This window comes from Danio aesculapii, unplaced genomic scaffold (assembly GCF_903798145.1).
Source record: "Danio aesculapii unplaced genomic scaffold, fDanAes4.1, whole genome shotgun sequence".
NCBI classification, from domain to species: Eukaryota; Metazoa; Chordata; class Actinopteri; order Cypriniformes; family Danionidae; genus Danio; species Danio aesculapii.
Window position 1 is genome coordinate 16,472 of NW_026613766.1, and position 23,529 is coordinate 40,000.

The 23,529-nt window shown below is 30.9% G+C and overlaps 1 protein-coding gene and 1 long non-coding RNA gene across 2 annotated transcripts in view; both read left to right on the forward strand.

Annotated features, from left to right (window-relative positions):
* The first annotated feature begins 253 nt into the window (after nucleotides 1-253).
* On the forward strand, nucleotides 254-16,517 carry cops2 (COP9 signalosome subunit 2). The gene is given in 13 exon segments (XM_056452674.1): nucleotides 254-336; nucleotides 1,727-1,840; nucleotides 5,154-5,231; nucleotides 5,503-5,628; nucleotides 7,033-7,122; nucleotides 8,553-8,630; nucleotides 8,714-8,888; nucleotides 10,826-11,004; nucleotides 13,006-13,055; nucleotides 13,206-13,303; nucleotides 13,391-13,473; nucleotides 13,565-13,623; nucleotides 15,742-16,517. Coding segments are annotated over 13 exon segments (1,329 nt in total). The 5' UTR covers nucleotides 254-282; the 3' UTR covers nucleotides 15,887-16,517.
* Nucleotides 16,518-18,057: 1,540 nt separating this feature from the next.
* The window catches only part of LOC130220308 (uncharacterized), a 5,961-nt gene continuing 489 nt past the window's right edge, over nucleotides 18,058-23,529 (forward strand). Inside the window, exons 1-2 of the long non-coding RNA XR_008836165.1 lie at nucleotides 18,058-18,284; nucleotides 18,780-18,874. This is a non-coding gene — a long non-coding RNA (uncharacterized LOC130220308). The remainder of the gene's footprint in view (nucleotides 18,285-18,779; nucleotides 18,875-23,529) is intronic.

A 23,529-nucleotide genomic window follows, 5' to 3' on the forward strand; every position in this document is an offset into this window, starting at 1 on the left:
GCAGGAGCAGGCGTTAACAAAATACAATTTAATTGGTAATTTAATGCATAATTTGAATAATACACAGTATAACTACTGTTAATACATTACTGTGATGGTTGAGTTTAAGGTTGAAATAGGGGTAGACGTCAATAAAATACAATTTATTATACAATATAAATAATTATCTTTGATTTCCTTTCGCAGCTGTATGCCTTCTAGCAACAACGCGCGCGCAACTTTACGTGTGATGTCACAACGCATTACCGCCTAGCATTGTGGGTAATAGTATCTCCGGTCAAAATGTCTGACATGGAAGATGATTTCATGTGCGATGATGAGGAGGATTATGACTTGGTAAGACTGTCTAAAATAAACGCAACTATTAACGCATGTAGTTTAACGTTCAACCGATTTAAAAACGTCAAGAAATTGTGTTTCGCGTGTGTACACGCGCCTAAATGTCGCATGTGAGTTGCTTAGCAGGTGGCTAGTTTGCTAATACTGCAAAGATTGAGTCACACAAATGACAGTTTTCTGTAATGTAAGTGTTTTATTTACAGTTCTGCAAGAAATTCGATGTATTAACAAACTTGATTTTGATAACTCGTATTTGTGAGCTTGTATGAGTCTATTATTAACTTGCAGACTCATGAAGTTGACTTAATTACTGCTAATAAGTTGCTAGTTACGAATCTGCACAATACCAGATTCTTATTAGAGCTTATTACGCTCTTTATTGGTACATCTATAAATATACGATCCACAATTGTTGTTATGCAGTTGTCATAATCGTTCAGCATTAATACGTGCAGCATTTCTCAAGATGATAACATTTGTTCAGTTATGTAAACAGACAATCCATCTCATGAACACTTGATGATAGTAATTGTAAAACAAACATCACTACTTTTTATACACATCTACAGTTAAAGTCAGAGTTATTAGCCCCCCTTTGATTTGTTTTCTTCTTAAAATATTTCCTAAATGATGATGATTAACAAAGCAAGGAAATTTTCACAGTATGTCTGATATTTTTTCTTCTGGAGAAAGTCTTATTTGTTTTATTTCAGCTAGAATAAAAGCATTTTTTTAATTTTTTAGAAACCATTTTAAGGTCAATATTATTAGCCCCTTTAAGCAATTTTTTTTCGATAGTCTACAGAACAAACCATCGTTATACAATAACTTGCCTAATTACCCTAACCTGCCTAGTTAACCTAATTAACATAGTTAAGCCTTTAAATGTCACATTACGCTGTATAGAAGTGTCTTGAAAAATATCTAGTCAAATGTTATTTTGGCAAAGATCAAATAAATCAGTTATTAGAAATGAGTTATTAAACTATTATGTTTAGAAATGTGTTAAAAAAATCTCTGCGTTAAACAGGAATTGAGGAAAAAATAAACGGGGGCTAATAATTATGACTTCAACTGTACACTTATTTAACTTTACATACTATACATGCCAATTTGCACATAACAGCTGTACATATAACATTGTATATAGTAATATACCTGTACATACACTTGTCAATTTGTATATTTGCATTCACTACTTACTTGTATTTTTTAAAATATATATATTATCTGTTTTTTGTCCTGTCTCTGTCATTCTGTTGCATTGTAGAAGCTCTGTCACGAAAACAAATTCCTTGTACGTGTGATCATACCTGACAATAAGGCTTTTTCTGATTCTAAAACATGCTGGAAGTGTCATTTAACGTTTATTTGATTCTGACTTCAGGAATATTCTGAGGACAGCAACTCTGAACCCAATGTGGATTTGGAGAATCAGTATTATAACTCCAAAGCCCTCAAAGAAGATGATCCTAAAGCAGCCCTGAGCAGCTTCCAGAAGGTAGACCATAAAGGAGCAATTCCATGCAAATGTCAACCTTGCCATGAAAAACATTATTTTAACCAAAATAGTGAAACCCAAGTTTTTTTTGTGTAGGCTTGTGTTTTACAGTACTGTAAAAATACTCAAAACTGTCCTTGTCAGTGTTTTCAAACATTTATATTTGATTTGCCAAAATCACACAAGTGGCAATTTCACATCAGTCACGTCCATAATGGAGAGATATCACATCCATAACCAAGCTTTTTCCTCATAATTGCTAAAATCAGATAAAATAAAATAAATAGTTTTTCTTCTTCAGTGAGCAAACTCTTATTCATTTGATTAGCATTGTTTCTTTTGTGTTATGCAGTTTAATTCACAAAATTTCCACAAAGTATGTTGTGGACTGTAAACTCACAGACTTTTTTTGTCACATCCATAACACATGCTTATTTTCCTCATTTAAATTTTAAAATACGTTTGCAGATTGATATTGTTCTGATCCCATAACTCTGTGGTTAGTAGTTTTGGAAAATATAAACAGATGTTTCAAAATAATGTTAATGTATACTTTCTTTGTGAATTTATGTACTGAGGTTTTACTGCAAATGTCACATTCATAACACTAGAATTGCTCAGACTTTTTTTCTTATTTGAATTATTTTATTAGATTCATGCTTTATCTTTGAAACATTTTGAAATTAGAGCTGTACACAAGGGCTGCACGATTCTGGCTAAAATGGGAATCACTATTTTTTTTTTGCTTAATCAAGTTCACGATTCTTTCTCACAATTCTTTAGGTGTAAAATAAAGATTAATATGAGTAGGCTATTATTGTTAATTCTCAAAAATATTGTCACCTTGGAATTAAAAGGTTCTAATCCATATAGCAAACAGTATGTGTGTAACATTTGTTTTTTTAAAGTCTTTAAATGTAAACAACTTATAAAAGAAACATCCCATAATGTAAATAAGTTGTCATTTAATAATAATATGTCAATAACTCAATTTTGACAACTGTCAGATAAAACCTTATAATTCTAAAGTGACGATATGGTAAAACAGCAATAATAATATTAGGCCTATGTGTAGCTCTACTGTTGCTTAAAATGCTAAATTTTGTACAGTCATTATGGTGGACTTGAACAGACTTTCAATATGTCCTGTTTGTTAGTTCACAGTAGAATGATAACATCTGAATACAACTATTCATAATTATAAAGTTGATTTATTATGTTTAAGATGTGCTTGTCATTTGTCATTGACAACATTATTAGACATTGCTATTATTAGACATCATAGACAACATTTGTTTTATGACAAAATAAAAATTTATTTGATTTGTTATCTGATCATTATCAGATTTCTTTTTGCATTGTATTCAACATTATATAAGCTAGAGTAGCTATATTGACAATGTAAAACATTTATTTTCATGCACAACACTGTGTTAGCTATGAAAGAAAAAACATATCAAATGCTTGTAATCATAACCGTAAAATGCATTATGATCATTTAAATGATGCATGTCCAGTTTCATTTTTACTTCCCAGTGTGGCTCATGGCTGCTGTCACTGATTAAAAAAACACACACATGCAAACCATTCTTTCAGCGCGGCTTTCTGTGCAACAAACTTAACGTTATTTACAACTTAATTACTTGTTACTCACAGCCTATGCAGGTTCTGTTCACTAAAGTAGCCTTCATACAGCTCGCGGTCAGCTCACGTGTGATTGGCTGCAAATACATCATTACATGAAGACAAAAATGACATTTCTGGGTGAATTATACCTTATAAAACAGTATGTGACACTTTTAACGCCATTTGAAGGTGTTCATGTTCCTGTGTGACTGCCTTTAAGCTTCTCTCCTGACCTTGAAAATATAATTGGCTGAATTGTAGAAAAGCTGAATTAAGATCGTGTGTAGGGTAGAATCGAGATCGTGATCTTTTTTCGATTAATCGTGCAGCCCTACTGTACACACAAGATGGATTGAATTGACTACTCAAGACTTACCCAGTCATATTTATTGAAACGGAAAAGAAACCAATTTGTGACATTTATAAGAATATCTTGACTATAAAACATTTTATTAGAGCAATATTAGAGACATTTTTAGGATGACAAAGATGTGGTCTTAAATTGCAAAAACTAGGCCTTAAAAAGTCTTGAATTTACCAAACTATTGTGTTGTAGGTCTTGTAATCATTTTAAACAGGTCTCAATTTTCCTGTGTCCATGTAAAGCAATCAAATCAAGCCAACGCCTATCCAATCACCAGCAATCCATCTCAATACAACTTTTAAAAGTAAAATTTTTAACTGTATATACCAATATGATTTAATTGTCTTCCTTACAATAACATTTGTTTAAAATTTTCCCATGTATTTTTGCTGAGGACACTAACCTGTATGGTCTGTTGTGCATACATCTAGTTTACTTTAGTTTTTAAAACATTTCTGTTTCTTTTTTTTAAAGAATCGTTATGTTGAAAAATGTGCATTCATTGTTTTGACACGTTATTAAACATACACAAAAATTTAATTTCATCTTTATTCCTACAGCGCTTTTACAATGTAGATTGTGTCAAAGCAGCTTTACATAGACATAGAAGTTCTAGTAAATTGAAACGGTGTCAGTTCAGTTTTCAGAGTTTAAGTTTAGTTCAGTGAGGTTTAATTTTCACTGCTGAAAGTCCAAACACTGAAGAGCAAATCCATCGATGCACAGCTCCACAAGTCCCAACCAAGCAAGCCAGTGGCGATGTTTGTTTACTTAAAATACTTACTTAAAATGAGCTGAAACAGCGTTTTTTGGGGACAACGTTACTGTTTTATGTACAGTACACTTAAATTTGTAAAACTAATAGATAAACTTAATTCCTTCATGTTGTTCCAATGCAAATCGATAGTGTGGAACAATTTTTATAGTGTATGTGCTTAAGAAATAACTAAATTTGAATGTTTTTTTTTTTTTTTTGATGAGGGAAGTAAAAATCCTCAGCGTTTAGCTCTGTATAATTTAGAAATTTAAACCATAATGCTCTTAAGAAGTCTTAAATTTGACTTGATGAAACCCTGATTTTATTCTGAGAATGTTTAAAAAAAGTGTTACTTGGATCTATTTTAAAATATCACTGATTAAATTGAAATATTTTATAAGACTTTTAAGCAGTTTTGTTGTCATCTGTATGTTTTTTTTTTGTATGATTCTTATTTACTATAAATCTGATATGTTTGTAAATGATTCATTACTAATGTCATGAATCTAGTCAAAACATTTTAACTTTGAAAATGAATAATCAGTCTTTTTTTGTTTGTTTTGCAGGTGCTGGAGTTGGAGGGTGAGAAAGGAGAATGGGGATTCAAAGCACTGAAACAAATGATCAAGATCAACTTCAAACTAGTATGTAGCAAGAGTCTGGGATATAATACTGTATAGTTTTAAATAAATAATATTGGTGTGTGTATGTATGTGTGTGTATAAATATATATATGTATATATAAATATATATGCCTAAAATGTTAGCATATATATTTAATAAAATAATTAAGCAATATGCTAATATATATAATAAACTATTTACTTACTTTTTTAATTTCATAACCTATGAAATATTTCTTATAGATGTGTTTTGAAATGACGTTGATTCATTTTTTTCTTTCTGATTTCACAGACTAATTTTCCTGAAATGATGAACCGGTACAAACAGCTTTTGACGTATATTAGGAGCGCTGTCACCAGAAATTATTCTGAGAAATCTATCAACTCCATTTTAGATTATATCTCAACCTCCAAACAGGTAATGGTATGTTTTAAATTGCTGTGTGAATTTGCATTTCATTCAGTTTCATTATATTATCAACTCTCGTAATACATTCAAGTCCTGTAAGAAATGCATAACATTTTTAAAAAGGTATTTGGAATAATAAAGGAATTATTATTATTATAATATTATTTAGAAAATATTATTATAATAATTATTTTGCAATTGTGGACTGTTTTTTGAACAGTCTTGAGTAATATAAAATGTTAAATAATTTTCATATTGAATTTATATTATTTCTTAGATTAATATATTTTTATAATAATAACAGTATAATGATAATAATAATAATAATAATAATAAAAATATATAATATAATTTACAAGTACTTTTATTTTACTTTATCTATTTTTAATTAATTAAAAATGGAGTATATGCAGTAATATGGCAATAACATGGTACTTCAATTAAATTTAAATTCCATTACTATGTGCTTAATTCAAGTAATTCTCATTAAATTTGCATTATTTCTTAGATTTATAATTTATAATAATATATACAAGTGAGTTTTTTTTTTTTTTTTTGCTTATTTTACTTTGTTTATCTATCTAGTAATGCAGTAATAATATGGTAGGAACATGGTAACTTTCAAAAACTTTCTTTTTTTCCCAAATTGATTAACTAATTGCATCAGATACAAAGGTTTTAGCTGAAAAGTACTAAGCATTGTCTCTTATAAATTAACAATTCTTCAAATCTGATAAAAATATATATTTGAACAGATTTTGAATGCGTTATAAGAGTGAACATTAATAACATATGTAGGCCTGTCACAATAATCAATATATTGACTTATGGCACAACACATGGGCATGACCTCAGTCAATTTTGGTAATGCAATATATATCGCCCATACATAAAAACCAATTCTAGCAACATTTTAGCTAATTGTGCAACATCTCTATCACTTTTGGAGGTGTCAGTGCCAGTATTACTATAGTATATTTTTATGTGGATATCTGACGACACCCACATGGAGATATCGCAGCCTCTGCAATTATTATTATTTATTTAGGATATGCGTTTTCACATTCTGATTTCAATGCCTGATTATTAAATTGTTAAATTGACTATAATTAAATGAAATATTCTTAAGAATAAAAATATGATATTTTCTTTGGCAGAGTGTACTTGAATCATGATGATATTATATTGTCTTTCTGGCATTACATAGTGAGTGGCATAAAAATAGTCCTTAAATGACAATAATATTGTTTATCGCAATATAGTTTGGTGCAAAATCTAATACAACAAAAAAATAGATATCGTGACAGGCCTAAGTATATTTTTCTATATAATTTTATTCATATACATATATAATATTAATATATATTATGTATTATACACACAAATCATTTTTATCTTATCATTTGTTCACAGATGGACTTGCTACAAGAGTTTTATGAAACCACACTGGAAGCGTTAAAAGATGCCAAAAACGACAGACTTTGGTTTAAAACTAACACCAAGGTTTGTGCTTCCGTAATGTGTGTTTATTCAGTATTTACATTCATTTTATAGATGTTAACGTTTGCTTATCAAGAATGTCACATGGTGGATCCCAGTTGTAAGAGCAACAAATAATAACTTGACTACTAGGTGATCATTTGGAAAAGTGTGAGAAGGTCTATATATATATATATATATATATATATATATATATATATATATATATATATATATATATATATATATATATATATATATATATATATATATATATATATATATATATATATATATATATATATATATATATATATATATATATATATATATATATATATATATATATATATATATATATATATATATATATATATATATATATATATATATATATATATATATATATATTATATATATATATATATATATATATATATATATATATATATATATATATATATATATATTATATATTATTTTTTTTTTTTTTTTCTTTCCTTCTCCTGATGAATCATCTGTTGAACTGCATCCCAATCATTACAAATACTGCAGAAGACCTACTGGAACCCGCATGGTGCCAAGATTCTCATAGAAATCAGTCAAGTTTGGTGAAGGAAAAATCATGGCTTGGGGTTACATTCAGTATGGGGGCGTGCGAGAGATCTGCAGGGTGGATGGCAACATCAACAGCCTGAGGCATCAAGACATTAGTGCTGCCCATTACATTACAAACCACAGGAGAGGGCAAATTCTTCAGCAGTATAGCGCTCCTTCTCATACTTCAACCTCCACATCAAAGTTCCTGAGAGCAACGAAGGTCAAGGTGCTTCAGGATTGGCCAGCCCAGCTACCAGACATGATCATTATTGAGCATGTCTGGGGTAAGATGGAGGCATTGAAGATGAATCCAAAGAATCTTGATGAACTCTGGGAGTCCTGCAAGAATGCTTTCTTTGCCATTCCAGATGACTTTATTAATAAGTGATTTGAGTCATTGCAGAGATGTATGGATGCAGTCCTCCAAGCTCATGATGGAGTCAGACACAATATTCATTCTGTTTACACTGCAGCATGACGACATATTCTATACTGTACATTATTTCTGTTAAGTGACAAGACTTTTGTCTAAGCAAAGTCAGACCTTACTGTCTTAATTAAACAATTAAAAGTCAAGGCATGATCATATTTTATTTTGGTAAAATAAGCGTAATCTAGAGGCCTTTACCTTTCATATAAGCCACTTCTGATACCAAATGATCAACTAGAAGTCAAGTTATTATTTGTTGTTCCTAAAACTTGAATAGGCGACAAGACTTCTGTCAGGTAGTGTAGTTTTGTTGATGTATTCCTATTAATATTAATACAAGTCAAGCAAACGCCAAACAAGAGTCTGTGTTAATGCTCACATTTTTAAAGACTTTTTATAATGCAATCATCTCTGTTTCTTGTAGCTTGGAAAGTTGTACCTGGAAAGAGAAGAATTTGGAAAACTTCAGAAAATTCTCAGGCAATTGCATCAGTCGTGTCAGGTAGAGTAAATTATCTAAAAAGAAAATTAATATTAATAAAAGCTGCTGCAAATGTCTGAAGCTGGCCGATGTTTTTGGTTTAGACGGATGACGGAGAGGATGACTTGAAGAAGGGCACTCAGCTTTTGGAGATTTACGCTTTGGAGATCCAGATGTACACGGCACAGAAAAACAACAAGAAGCTCAAAGCCCTTTATGAGCAGTCATTACACATCAAATCAGCCATCCCACATCCACTCATCATGGGAGTCATCAGAGGTGTGTTACATGTTTTTTATTTAGTCTAGTTGGTTATTTTGTTTGTGTTCGCAAGTAAAAGTTTTTTTGTTCGATTTTATTTTATCTATTTTTATTTTTGTTTTGATTTGTGTGTAATTGGGATTTTGCTTGTTTTTTTTTGTTTAACTTTTTATTTTGTGCACAATTTTTGTTATATTTAGTTTTTTTATGTGTACATTTTTTTTGTGCATGATTAGAACGTTATTTTGTTTTTTGTTTATTTTATGTAGTTAAAATTTGTTTTGTTTTGTGCATGATGTCCTTTAGTATTTTGTTTATTTTTTTGAGTTTTTATTTGTGCATGATTAATGTTTGTTTGTTTTTGGTTGATTTTTGATTTTTATTTATTTATTTTAATTTTTATTTGATTTGATTTGTCAAGTTTGATTTGTTTTTTGGTTTGTGCATAATTAGAATTTGGTTTCTTTGACTTTTGTCTGATTGGAAAGTGAATTTGTTTAGTTTTTTGCTTTGTTTACACTTAGTTGAAATCAGAATTTTTAGCTCCCCTTGAAATTTTATTTATTTTTTAAATATTTCCCAAATGATGTTTAACAGAGCAAGGAAATTTTCACAGTGTGTCTGATAATATTTTTTCTTTTGTAGAAAGATTTATTTGTTTTATTTCGGCTAGAATTAAAGCAGTTTTAATTTTTTTAAAAACCATTTAAGGTCAAAATTATTAGCCCCTTTAGGCTATTTTTTTTTTCAATTGTCTACAGAACAAACCATCATTATACAATAACTTGCCTGATTACCCTAACCTGCCTAGTTAACCTAATTAATCTAGTTATGCCTTTAAATGTCACTTTAAGCTGTGTAGAAGTGTCTTGATAAATATCTTCTCTCTGTTAAACAGAAATTTGGAAGAAAAAATAAATAAACGGGGGCTAATAGTTCTGCCTTCAACTGTATGTTTTATTGAGCCTTTTATATTTTATTTTTATTTGTGTAATTGCAAATGGATGGTTTGTTATTGTATACAGCTGGAATGGAATTTTTTAATTTTTTTGTGAGTGGTTCTTTTTTGGTATTAATTTTGTTCTTTTGCGTATAGTTTTTCGTTTTTTTAGGTTTTTGGTAAAAAAATAACCTTTTTGTTTTTTGTTTATTTTGGCTTGTTTTAAGTACGATTGTTTGTTAGTTATTTCTATTGTAGAGTGTGTTTACTTTTTGCCTTGTTCACAATTTAAAAGTTGTTTTTCTTTAGTCTGGCTTGTTTTGTGCACCAAAGTTTTTTTGTTTTTTTTTGTTTTTTTTGTCAATGATTGAAAAGCTCATTTTGAGGTTTTTTTTTTCATTTTTGTTTTTCAGTTAGAAAATGTACTAATTTAATTTGTGATTAGTTTTGATAGTTTTTTTTGTGTACAACTGGATTTTTGTTTATTTTTTGATTGTGAATTTGTGTGTATATGATTAGATTTTTTTTGTTTTAATGTGTAGTTGGACAGTTGTTCATTTTTTAGTTTTGGCTGTTCAATTGGAAGGTTTTTGTTTCTGTTGGAAAGTTAGTTTGCTTCAGTCTGGTTTGTTTTGTGTACAGTTGCAAAGCTGTGTGTTGGAAAATTTCTTTGTTTTTATTTTTGAGTGTGTGTGGAATTGGAAAGTTCGCCTTATTCGTTTTTGTGGGTGTGCAACTGGAAAGTAATTTTTTTTTCTTATTTTAGTTGCATTTATGCGTATAGATGATTTTTTTGCTAAAATTAAAAGTTTGATTTCAGTTTTGTTTTTGTTTGTTGAGTTAACAATTGTATATTTTTTTATTTCTATTGAAAGGTTTGTCTGCTTTTTGTTTCATTTACAGTTGGACAGTTGCTTTTCTTTAGTGAGGTTTTGTTGCAAAGTTGGTTTATTTTTTTATTTTTTTGTGCAATTTGTCTACTAAACTTCTTTAACTTGTGGCATGTTCTCTACAGAGTGCGGTGGTAAAATGCACCTGAGAGAAGGAGAGTTTGAGAAGGCACATACAGACTTTTTTGAGGCGTTCAAAAATTATGATGAGTCCGGAAGCCCCAGACGAACCACTTGTCTGAAGTACCTGGTCCTGGCCAACATGCTGATGAAGTCTGGAATCAACCCGTTTGATTCTCAAGAGGTACGGCTGCACAAAATATAATTTCAGGATGTGGAATGTTGAATTGGGCATCTATTTGATCAGCACCACAGTTCAGAACACATGAGATTTGTGGAGTCATTGTAGAGTTTTTCCATAATATACAGGGGTTGGACAATGAAACTGAAACACCTGGTTTTAGACCACAATAACTCAGTAGTATGGTGTAGGGACTTTTTTTGTGGTCAATACAGCATCAGTTCATCTTGGGAATGATGGATACAAGTTTTGCACAGTGGCCAGAGGGTTTTTGAGCCTTCCTTCTTGCAGAAAAGTGGCCAGGTCACTATGTGATGATGGTGGCGGAAAACATTTCTGGACTCACTCCTCTGAAACACCCCAAAGTGGCTCAATAATAATTAGGTCTGGTGACTGTGCAGGCCTTGGTAAATGTTCAACTTCACTTTCATGTTCATCAAACCACTCTGTCACCAGTCTTGCTGTGTGTATTGGTGCATTACCATCCTGATACACGGCACCGCCTTCAAGATACAATGTTTAAACAATTTGGGTGCACATGGTCCTTCAGAATGGCTCCAGTTGTCTTTGGCAGTGATGCACCTAAGTAGCACAAACATCGGGCCTAGGGAATGCCATGATAATGCAGCCCAAAACATCACTGATCCACCCCCATGCTTCACTCTGGGCATGCAACAGGCTGAGTGGTACGCTTCTTTAGGGCTTTTCCACACTGTAACTCTCCTGGATTTGGGAAAGACAGTGAAGGTGGAGTCAGCAAAGAACAATACACTTTTTACATTGTCCACAGCCCGAGATTTCCACTGCTGGCACCATTGAAACTGACATTTGGCATTGGCACGAGTGACCAAATGTTTGGCTATAGCAGCCCGGCTATGTATATTGACGCTGTAGAGCTCTCGACGAACAGTTTTAAGGAAAACAGGAGAGTTGAGGTGCACATTAAATTCTGCAGTGAGTTGAGCAGCTGTGGTCTTGGTTAGCACATGGATATCTCTTTCAGACAGCTTCCTCATGCCTTTTAAAGATTGGCCTCCCAGGCTGGTCAAATTTAACTTTGAAACCTCCAACACTAAATTGACCAGTGTTTCAGTTTCATTGTCCAGCCCCTCTTTGTATTTTTAAGGCCTGAAACTGTGAGGATTTCAGTAGAGATTAAAGCATTCAGACAAGAATTAGTACCAGTTGTAACTTTTAATAAAGATTCATTTTATTGAATTATTTATACAATGAAGACTATGCAGTGTTATTTTACACTTGATTATTTAATTTCTGTACCTGAAAATTATTAGAGAAAACTATAAACGGGGTATCCGTTGGGTCTTAAATCTCGAAAGCTAAATTTTAGGCCTTAAAATGTCTTAAAATCTACTGAAACATTGTGTTGTAGGTCTTAAATCTTTTTTAATAGGTCCTAATTTTGCTTTGTTCTATATAGCTACCCATTCTGTCCATTAGCGCCCATACAAATCTCCAACAATCCCAATCTCAATATAACTTTGTCTTTAAAGTAGCATTTAAATACTTACCTTACAGTAAAATTTGTTTAAAAGTTTTTAAACTGGGATATTTGAATAAAATCCTTAGCATTTAGCCTTTTATTAGTCTATAATTTAATTCATAATGATCTTAAAAATGTCTTAAATGTAACTTGGTGAAACCGGCAGAAACCCTGATAAAGCACTGTTTATTTGCCTTATATCTTTGCTCTCTTTTTTTTTTAATCTTGGCTCGTAATTTGTTTATTGTATTTTTAAATGAATGAATTCTTCCAAGTAGCTATTTAAGCCATGTGGTGACATTGTAAAATTCATATTTCAATGTATATCACAGAAAAACCCAATATCGTGCAACCCTTGTACGCACATACTTTTAACTTTTAGCAACTTCTGTTTCCCAGAAATGCACAAAACTATTGATTCCTTATGAGTCTGGAAGTGTAAATGTCTGTAGTCTATAATGTAACTAAATAAACTGACTGTGTTTCTGTGGTTCTATGACTAGGCAAACCTTACAAAATGACCAGAAATTCTAGCAATGACAAACCTGGTAAGGTAAGTCTCACAATACCACATTTCTCCATTAATCCATCCTTTTGTATTATCTGAAGAAATGCATTTAATGATAAATTACCCATGATGTATTTGATATTATCACAATGTGATAATACAATAATAATAATAATAATAATTGCGTATTTCTAGTGCCTACCAGAACAATGACATCACAGAATTTGAGAAAATCCTCAAGACGAATCACAGCAACATAATGGACGACCCCTTCATCAGAGAACACATTGAGGGTCAGTATGGGTGCCTGAAATGGACACACACTTTATTTCTTTTTTTTTAATCTCGTATAAACAAATGTGTTTTTGCTTTCTCTTTAGAGTTGTTACGAAACATAAGAACACAAGTGCTCATCAAACTGATTAAGCCTTACACTAGGATACACATACCATTTATTTCAAAGGTAAGCTGATTATTTTGTGCTATTATAATACATTTGAACATAAAATGCTGTATTTTTTGGAACGTTCATTCATTTTAATGCTTGTTTTTAGGAATTGAATATCGATGTCGCAGATGTGGAAAGCTTGCTTGTGCAGTGTATTTTAGACAAGTAAGTTTAACTTTTTAATTAATAATATATATTTATTTATAACACGTTTTTATGTACATTAATCTACTTTTCGGTCAACTTTCGCCACAAGAAGTGACAATGTAATGTAGTTATGGTCAAATTGAGATATGAATATTCTGTTTTCTCTGAATTAACAACTTTTGTTATTTATATGGTTTTAAAAAAATAGATTTAAAAAAAAAATTCTATATACAAGTATTGGCATTCCTTACAATTTTAGAAATGAAAATAAGCTTAGAATGAAATGGTACCATACTTTGAGACATGTTTCTATTCACTTTCAGACATATTGCCAATGAGTCACAAAATTAATTCATTCTCAACAAATGAAAATAATTTTTATTCTTCTCAATTGTCATATGCTAGTATAAAAGCTATAAATCACTATATTTTTATTTGATATTTGGGGAACATTTTATCAGACCTTTTTATAATAAACATGTATGATTATATTTCTTAAACTCACAACTGTTAAATCTAGAGAAACTGTGTCTCTTTATTTTCATATGTATGCATTCATGTATTATAGTAAAATAGTTAAACTACATAATTTGCATACTCTTTCATGTCACCATGAGATTAAAACCATGAAAAAAACATTGCAATGTTTATAAATTACTTATCTTATTTATCTTAACTTATTTATTGACCTACTTATTTGCTTATTTACTTAATTATTTGCATGTTTATTTACTTATTTGTTTATTTACTTATTTTTACTTGTATTTACTTGTTTATTTTTGTATTTATTTATGTATATGCATATTTATTTTGTATTTAATTATTTATTTAATTGTTTTTATTTGCATGTAAATTTTTTATTTATTTACTTATTAACTTATTTTTTATATACTTATTTATTTGCACATCTATTTTTATTTACTTATTTATTTACCTACTTATTTTCTTGCTTATTTGTTTATTTACTTGTTTATTTACTTATTTGCATATTTATTTACTTATTGACTTATTTATTTACTTATTTATTTACTTATTTGTTTATTTACTTGTTTATTTGCATATTTATTTTTAATTTATTTACTTATTTACTTGCTTATTTGCTTGTTTATTTACTAATTTATTTGCATATTTATTTTTATATATGTACTTATTTACTTGTGAATGAATCATTTATTTGCATATTTATTTTTATTTTTATTATATTTACTTAATTATTTTTTACTTGTTTACTCATACCTGTTTACTTTTTATTATTTTTATTATTTATTTGCACATTTATTTTTTGATTTACTTATTTACTTATTTACTTGTTTGCTTAATTATTTGCATATTTATTTACTTATTGGCTTATTTATTTACTTGCTTATTTTTTAAGTGTATTTACTTAATTATTTGCTTATTTTTGTATTTATTTACTTATTTTTTACTTGTATTTACTTATTAATTAGCTTATTTTTGTATTTATTTACTTATTTACTTGTTTATTTTCTTAATGCATATTTATTTTGTACTTAGTTACTTTGTTTTATTTATTTACTTATTTATATGCAAATTTAACTTGTGTTTATTTACTTGTTTATTTGCATATTTATTTTATATATTTACTTAATTATTTACTTGTGTATTTACTCATTTATTTGCTTATTTATGTTTATTTTATTACTTTTACATTTATTTACTTATTTTTACATTATTTACTTAACAATTTGCTTATTTGTATTATTTAGTTGTTTATTTGCTTATATGCATATTTATTTTTGTACTTATTTACTTGCTTATTTACCTATTTGTTTATTTACTTATTTATTTGCATATTTTTTATTTATTTACTTATTTACTTGTGTATTTTTTACTAGTATTTACTTAATTATTTGCTTATTTATGTATTTTTTACTTGCTTATTTATTTGCTTGCTTGTTTATTTACTTTATTTGTTTATTTACTTAATGTATGCATATTTATTTTTATTTATTTACTTATTTGTTTATTTACCTATTTATTTGCACATTAATTTTTTACTTATTTACTTGTTTATTTTCTTGCTTATTTTATTCGTATTTACTTTATTTGCTTTTCTTTATACTTATCTACTAATTTTTTGCTTGTTTGCTTTAATGTTATACGTCTTTCTTTCAGCACAATCAATGGTAGAATTGACCAAGTCAATCAGCTGTTGGAGCTCGATCACCAGAAAAGAGGCGGAGCCCGATACACGGCTCTAGACAAATGGACCAATCAGCTGAACTCTCTCAATCAGGCCATAGTCAGCAAACTGGCTTGATTTCGACCCTGAAGATCCTGGGGGGAAAAAAACAACAACAAACAAACTCACCCATCGGGCAGCCGGACGAGCGCAGGCTATCAGTGACATTAACTTACTCTCAAGCCCTTTACTCCTGCCATCACACAATCGCATGATGGGGGAGCGTCGTTTGGCTAGTTTGTACTTTTACAGCTGTAGTCACTTAAATCCGTTTTAAATGTCCTTAACACAAAAAAGCGGAAGTTCCCACTGGATGTCTGCTCTACTGAATTGTTGGGTCTCTAATATGAATATGTTTGCATTATCTGGAAAATTAAAAAGTTACTTTAATTGCACATATTGGCACTTGGCAGACATTGATAAGGCAACGTTTGTCTTTATTGAGGACGGGTTTGTGAAAATGAAACATTTTATTTGTTGAACTATCTCTTGTCGGAGTCAGCATGTTTTACTTGGTTCGCATAAAGCTCAGCTGATGGGTTTTGATGTCTTCGCACTACATGCGTACACAGGAGTATCCAAAGTGCGGTCATTGCTCGATTTTTCTCTCACTGAACATTACAGATCTGTTCAATCGTAATGCTGTTCTGTTTCACTTTTCAACAGTAAAAATAAAGATGCATTTGTTGCTTCAGCAGAAAAAATAAAACGCGTGTCTGTTATAGTTTGTGCTTTTAGGTGTGACGAGGTTCACACTGAAATCATAATTTTTGTTGCTTGTTCAAACGGCTTATTTAAAATGAGCTGAATCGACACAATTCCTGAGTTTTTTTTGGGGACAACTTAATTGCTTAATGTTCAATCAACTTAAATTTGTTACAACAATTAAGTTAACTGAATTGATTTGTGTTGTGCGGATGCCAGCATTTTTACAGTGTAAGTTTTTAGATTGTACATTTAATTAGTTCATATAGAAAAAAAATCATAATTATATTATTCATATAGTAATTAAATTATCATAATAATAAAAATATATAACAAGCATATCAAATTTAATTTGGATGATGCATAAAATGCATAGACTAATGAGCACATGGGAAAACCAACGGAGTTTCACAGACATTTCTGAATAACCAAAAATCTAATATTATTTGGTGAAACTATTGTACTAATAACAATTTTAATATATATTTGGAATGTAGTACTTATAAATCTAAGCCAAATATATGAAATTTGTCTATATATTTGTATAAATAAAAACAGACTTTTTATTCTTACTGATGCTTAATTTTTAATATTAAGAAATTTAAGTTTAATTTTGGTTGACACAAATATAATCAGTCACTTAAAAGTTCTGTTTTACTTTTCAATAATCAAAATATTAAAGTGTGAAATGTTTTATGAATTTTATCTATGATAAATTTTTGTGTAAATAATTGGAAAATGTAGATAATACTGACTTTTGGTCATTTGTAGTTTTTATATTTCTAGAAAATGAAGGAAAAACATGTTTGCGTTGCTTAAAAATGATCAGAAACATCTGGAAACTGCGCAACTTTTTATTTTATGCAGAAAAAAGGCTTTGAATTACATTTTTAATATAAATTTGATAGAAATGTTATCGGTCTGTCATCGTTTACTCGCCCTTCTTGTTACAAACCTGTTTGAGTTTATTTTTTTCTGTTGAACGCAAAAGAAGATATTTTGAAAAATGTTTGAAACCGGTAACCATTGACTTTCACAGTATTTGTGAACTACCTATTTAAAAACGCGCCAGTTAACAGAATTAACAAAAAACTTTACTCAAACACAACTTACTGTCATTTAGAGCATTTTTTTTAACAAAAAGAAGCCTTTTTTTTTTTCCAAATTTTCAGTAGTAATAACCCTATTTGTTTACTTCACTCAAATTATTTTTGCTAGTTCAAACTAATTTAAAATGAGCTGAGACAACACAATTTGAGTTTTTTTTGGAGAACTTAATTGTTTTATGTTCATTCAACTTAAAATTGTTAAACAGTTAACTTAATCGATTTGTGTATTGAGACCCCAAGAAGAAATTGTGTGGAACCCAGCATTTTTTTCATTATTACTAATACATTTCAGCGCGTTCCTGTCAAAAGGGCGTACTGTTTTGGTTGACACGTGATCTGCGGTAACCATTGGCTGTAACGTTCACATGACGTCCTCCCTCCCCTCAGCCAATCAGAACCCGGGAGTTTTACCGCTGTTTAGAGCGCCATGTTTCAATGGTCCCACAGTTATCAACACATTTCCTGCAACATCGCTTTTAAAACTACTTTTATACACAACAAACATCCGCCGACGCCTAATTTATCGTCATTTCATGTCATTATTGTCGCTTGTTGAGCTGGCGAGGCACTGGGATGTTCCTCACACAAACGCTTCATGTTGGATTAACGTTAACGTTACTGTGTTAATAAAGCACTGTGGTGACTTCATAACGGACTTAAAGGTAAGCAGACAATATAATAACCTTACTAGTCTTGTTTGAGTTAACTAGCTTGTAAACTAGTGGTAAATAACCTAGTTTTGCTGCTTCGAGCGTGCGAGTAATGGGTTATAGTATAAAAGTGAAGTCAACTCTAGATGGGATACAGCTGCGGATACTCGCATCAATATAACGCTTGCATATTTTTTTGACGCTTACATTACAAGAATAATTAATATTTTCATATTAGGGTGAAATAAGGGTGGGGTAGAGGTTAATAAAATACAATGAGTAGGTAGGTTAATAAATAATATATACAATTCTAGTAAACACCCGGTGTCAGCTGTATCTCTTTTAGCAACAACCGGTTACCGAGAAACGACATTGCTTAGCAATGTTTTATAATGCTTGCTAATGTTTACACTGCAGTTGTTGTTGTGCTAGTCTGGTTTAAATGAGGTGTAAACGGTTGTGACTGTCGGTCATTTCCTGTCTTACTGTGTCATTTCTCCTCGCAAGTCTGCAGGATGTCTATTGATTTCGACAGCGCTGCTTTACAGACCCAGCAGGAGGAAGAGGAGTATGATCAGGAGGATTATGCCAGAGAACAAGAGGTATCTGGCCGCTTACCGAACACATGATTCACAAACAAACATCACACTGACATCTATCATCATCTGTACTGAAACCACATCTGTTGCACTTCATAAATGGGTCCATTTCTTAAGTGGATATATGCAAGAACATCACACTGTTGATAGGGTAAATCAAAGTGTAAACGCCCATAGTCCAGTGCTACATTCTGTTTTAATTCTATTTCAGATACTTAATTGGAATCTTCTATTATTCCCTATTATTCTCGTATTATGGCTTGTTTCCAAAAAGCAAACACATTTTCTATTCCTTTATCTGCCAAAAGTTTATTTTGTCCTGCTTTTAGCAGTATACAAACTAGAAAGATTTCAAAGCTCATATGCATTTCAGAATTTTTAGGTGTTTTTATTTTAGGTATTGGGTGCTGTAATGCTAATCAAGTCCTTCTCTCAGTGTGCTTTTGGATTATGGCCCGCAGTTAATGTTTAACATGCAGTGCAACCATTATTAAGTACTGCATAAAGCAGAAGAGTTCAATTTAGCCTTTTTTGCTATGATGATTTTTTTCCCAACATGAGCAAAAAAAGCCTTACAGGATATCACATTTTTTATACATTTATTTACTATTTTTTTACTATTGTATAAATAAAGAAATGCAGATAGACAGAGGGTAAAACAACAAGATAAAACATGCAAAGTGAATAGTAGTGGAGCAAAATAAACAATACAAATAAACATGCAAGTATACATGTACTTTGCAAAAAAGGCTTTTCTTACTTGGAGTTTTCTTTTGTTTCTAGTCCAAATATCTAAATATTCTTAAATTAAGAAACATTTACTAGAGGAGCAAAACATATTGTCTTGTTTTTAATATTAAAATGTCAAATTGTTTTGAGTTTTTCCAGAAAACGAGCAAAAGAATCCGCCAAGGTGCTAAGTAAAACAATCCTGCTTCTGCTTCTCGGTTTAAGATTTATTTATTTATTTTTTTATATTTTGACTAGAAACAAGTCAAAAACTCTAAGTAATAAAAGCATTTTTTTTTTTGCAGTGTAGATGTCCCGTTTTGGTGTCTGAATCAAATTAAATTCACATTATTTTTTGTACATATGTAAAATCATTCATGGTGTCTACTGTATAGTTTAAAGTAAGTTGTGAAAGTAAAACATTATATCAGATATATCTAGAACTAAAGCAACATAGTTGTTCTGACCTGTGCTTATTAAAATACAAAGAATAAGTGATCGTGCTAAATTTGATAAAATTTTAAATTATACACATTTTGACAAGTTACCAGGTTTTCACAAGATAACTATCCCAGTAATAAAGTATAATAATAATAAGTTCTAAGATTAGTAGCACAGCTGGGATGATTTCTCTCTTGTGCCATCCAGATAAATACAGAACAACTCCAGCGGATGTGAACCCCAAACTTGTGAAATTAATCTTATATCAAAGTTATTTAAAAAAAAAAATTCAATAAACCTTTGCGATATTAATTAAATTGTACACCGACAGACTTTCTTCTGCAGATGTAATTTAGTATTATTTGGCAACAATCCTTGAGAGTCCTGATATAAAAAAATTAAAATAAAGTGTGCGTACCATTTCATAATCCTAGAACATAGTTTTTATCAACACAACCACATAAATCGAATTAATGCAATGCATGTATAATCTTTACTTTGCTGAATAAAAAATGCAACCCATGGCAAGTGGTTACAACAAGTAGCCTAATTATGCAGAGAAACTAACATGGCCTGACATGAAAAATGACAAAGATAGTCTAATCAAGTGACCCTTATTGTAGATATGCCTGCCAAAGTTTTTGTACTGAAAGACATTAAGTAGGTCTTTTGTAAATCTTCAAAAAAAGTGTGATAGACATTAGGGCGGCACAATATATAAATTCAGCATTGATATCGCAATGTGCACATTTGCAATAGTCACATCGCAATGTCATCTCCAATGTCATGTTAGGAATAATATAACACAGCCTAAACTAATAAATTCTGATAGTTAAAATATTTGTGTTTTTGAGACCTGTGACTGTAAGATTCCAAGCGAATTCAACCCATTTAAGATGTTTTCCCACTTTAACAACTATATGGTGTATAATAACAGCTATACTATTGACTATATGGTGTGGTTTTATTTTTGATTATTGTGTTACTGCCCCTCAATACGAAAGCATGAAGCCCTGTTTATTTCAGTTTTATCTCATCTGTACATTAATATATTTTATTTTGTATATTTTTGTATATTATGCAGATGCCCTTGCCTACAAAATCACCCCATTCATTCATTCATTTTTCTTCTGCTTAGTCCCTTTAATTATCAGGGGTCACCCCAGCGGAATGAACCGCCAACTTATCTAGCATATGTTTTACACAGCGGATGTCCTTCCAGCTGCAACCCAGTACAGGGAAACATTATTTCACACTCGTTCACACACTACGGCCAATTTAGTTTATTCTATTCACCGGTAGTGCATGTCTTTGGACTGTGGGGAAAACCGGAGCACCCAGAGGAAACCAACGGCAGCACGGGCACGTGCTAGCCACTGTGTCGCCCAATCATTGTCAAATAATCAATTCTTTCCTAATAGTTACACAAGTCATATATATACATACACTTAATCAAGTCACCACATTTCTTTATGATCTTTTATTATAGCCGAAATGAAACAAATAAGACTTTCTCCAGGAGAAAAAATATTATAGAAAATACTGTGAAAGATTCCTTGCTCTGTTAAACATAATTTGGGAAATATTTGAAAAAGAAAAGAAAAAAAAATCACAGGAGGGCGAATAATTTTGAGTTCAGCTGTAGTTTACTGAACCTATTTTCTAAATAGTTATACAAGTCATCTTGTGAAATTACATACTTATCACAATATATATTTGTTACATAGTTTTTCCAAAATTGTCCTGCCTTAATAGACATTGTGTTTTGTTATAAAATACTCAAAGTGGGGAGAAAAATCAGTGCGTTTCTTGTTTTTATTCATGAAAGACATTTGCAATTTACTCAAGTCACCACATTTATTTATTTAGCATTTATCCTTTATTTTTTATTTATCCTTTGTTATATATTCTGTTTCTGGTCAAAAGCAGCCACAGTGTTTGTTTTTAAAAGGCAGATCTTGTCCAATCAGAAGCATCTGTTCTGACTCACCCGACAGCCATCAGCAGCATGAATGAACATTTGCTGCTATTGGTGCAAGTGCAATGCGGTCAGGTGTGTTTGCTCTCTCATATAGCCTGTGTTTCCACTGCCCTGAATACTCAACACTCATTACTGAGAGACAACTCACACCAGTTTATCTCCGAGCAAACATTTACTCTGATTAGAGGAATAAACTGAAGACAGTTTCGGGACTACGCTCGGAGAATAATCATATGCAGTAATTATCCATGTGCACATCATCTGCACCATCCATTTTTTTTTCACTGACTGTTTGTGTTTTCTTTTCCATCAGAGGAGGAATGTTTCTGCTCCAGTTAACTGAAACATATATTCTGACCCCCACAATGGGCCGACCTCAGTCAGGACAAACGAGCACAGCTTAGTTCCTCGCTTTTTTTTTTCTCTCGAGTTATTCATATGACTCACTCTTCTGCAATCCAGTATTGCACACAATAGTCCTTCAGTATGTTATTGAGTGAAAATGCTCCTGGTGTAACTCTTTTAGGAGTGTAAATGCGGGAAAGTGTGATCTCCGAGGATGTGCGAGTCATCCAGCGGGAGTTATGGAGGGTGAGTTTGACTGATACTGAGCTGTCACGTCTGCTGTGTATTACCGTTCTGTGAAAGAGATGTGTTCTGGGCTCCTTTAAGAGGCCTCGGGGCCATGTGTTGGTGTGAGAGTTCAGCATGGCTGTAACCGGGTGGGTGTGTGTGTATGTGTGTGTTTTTGTAAACGGTTGCTAGGGGATCTACAGTGAATCGGTTGCTCGCATATATTTGATTAATTTCTCATAGTTTCTCTGTAGAATGTAAAGAGAAATCTGCTTAGCATTTGCATTCAGATGTTAACCAAACACTAAAACAATACTGTTTTAACTAGGGTTGCACAGTTTACCAGTACTATGGTAGTATCGTTATACAATGGCTCCAAAATATTGATGGGGCCACTGTAATTTGTTAACGGTAGTATCGTCATTAAGGGTCTATCTACAATTGATAATGTTGATAATTGATAATTATTTGTTTTAATTTAGCTGGAATAAAAGCAGTTTAAAATTTTTTTAAAAGCCATTTTAAAGTCAAAATTATTAGCCCCTTTAAGCTATTTTTTCGATAGTCTACAGAACAAACCATCATTATACAATGACTTTCCTAATTACCCTAACCTGCCTAAATAACCTAATTAACCTAGTTAAGCCTTTAAATGTCACTTTAAGCTGTATAGAAGTGTCTTGAAAAATATCTAGCAAAATATTATTTACTGTCATCATGGCAAAGATAAAATAAATCATTGATCCGAAATGAGTTATTAAAATTTTGATTAGAAATCTGTTGAAAAAAATCTTCTCTCCGTTAAACAGAAGTTTGGGAAAAAATAAACAGGCGGGCTAATAATTCTGGGGGGCTAATACATACAGTAATATTTTTTCTTTAGGTTTTTTTTCTAAGAGTTCTTGAGTTTTTATGTGTACATGATATGACAAGA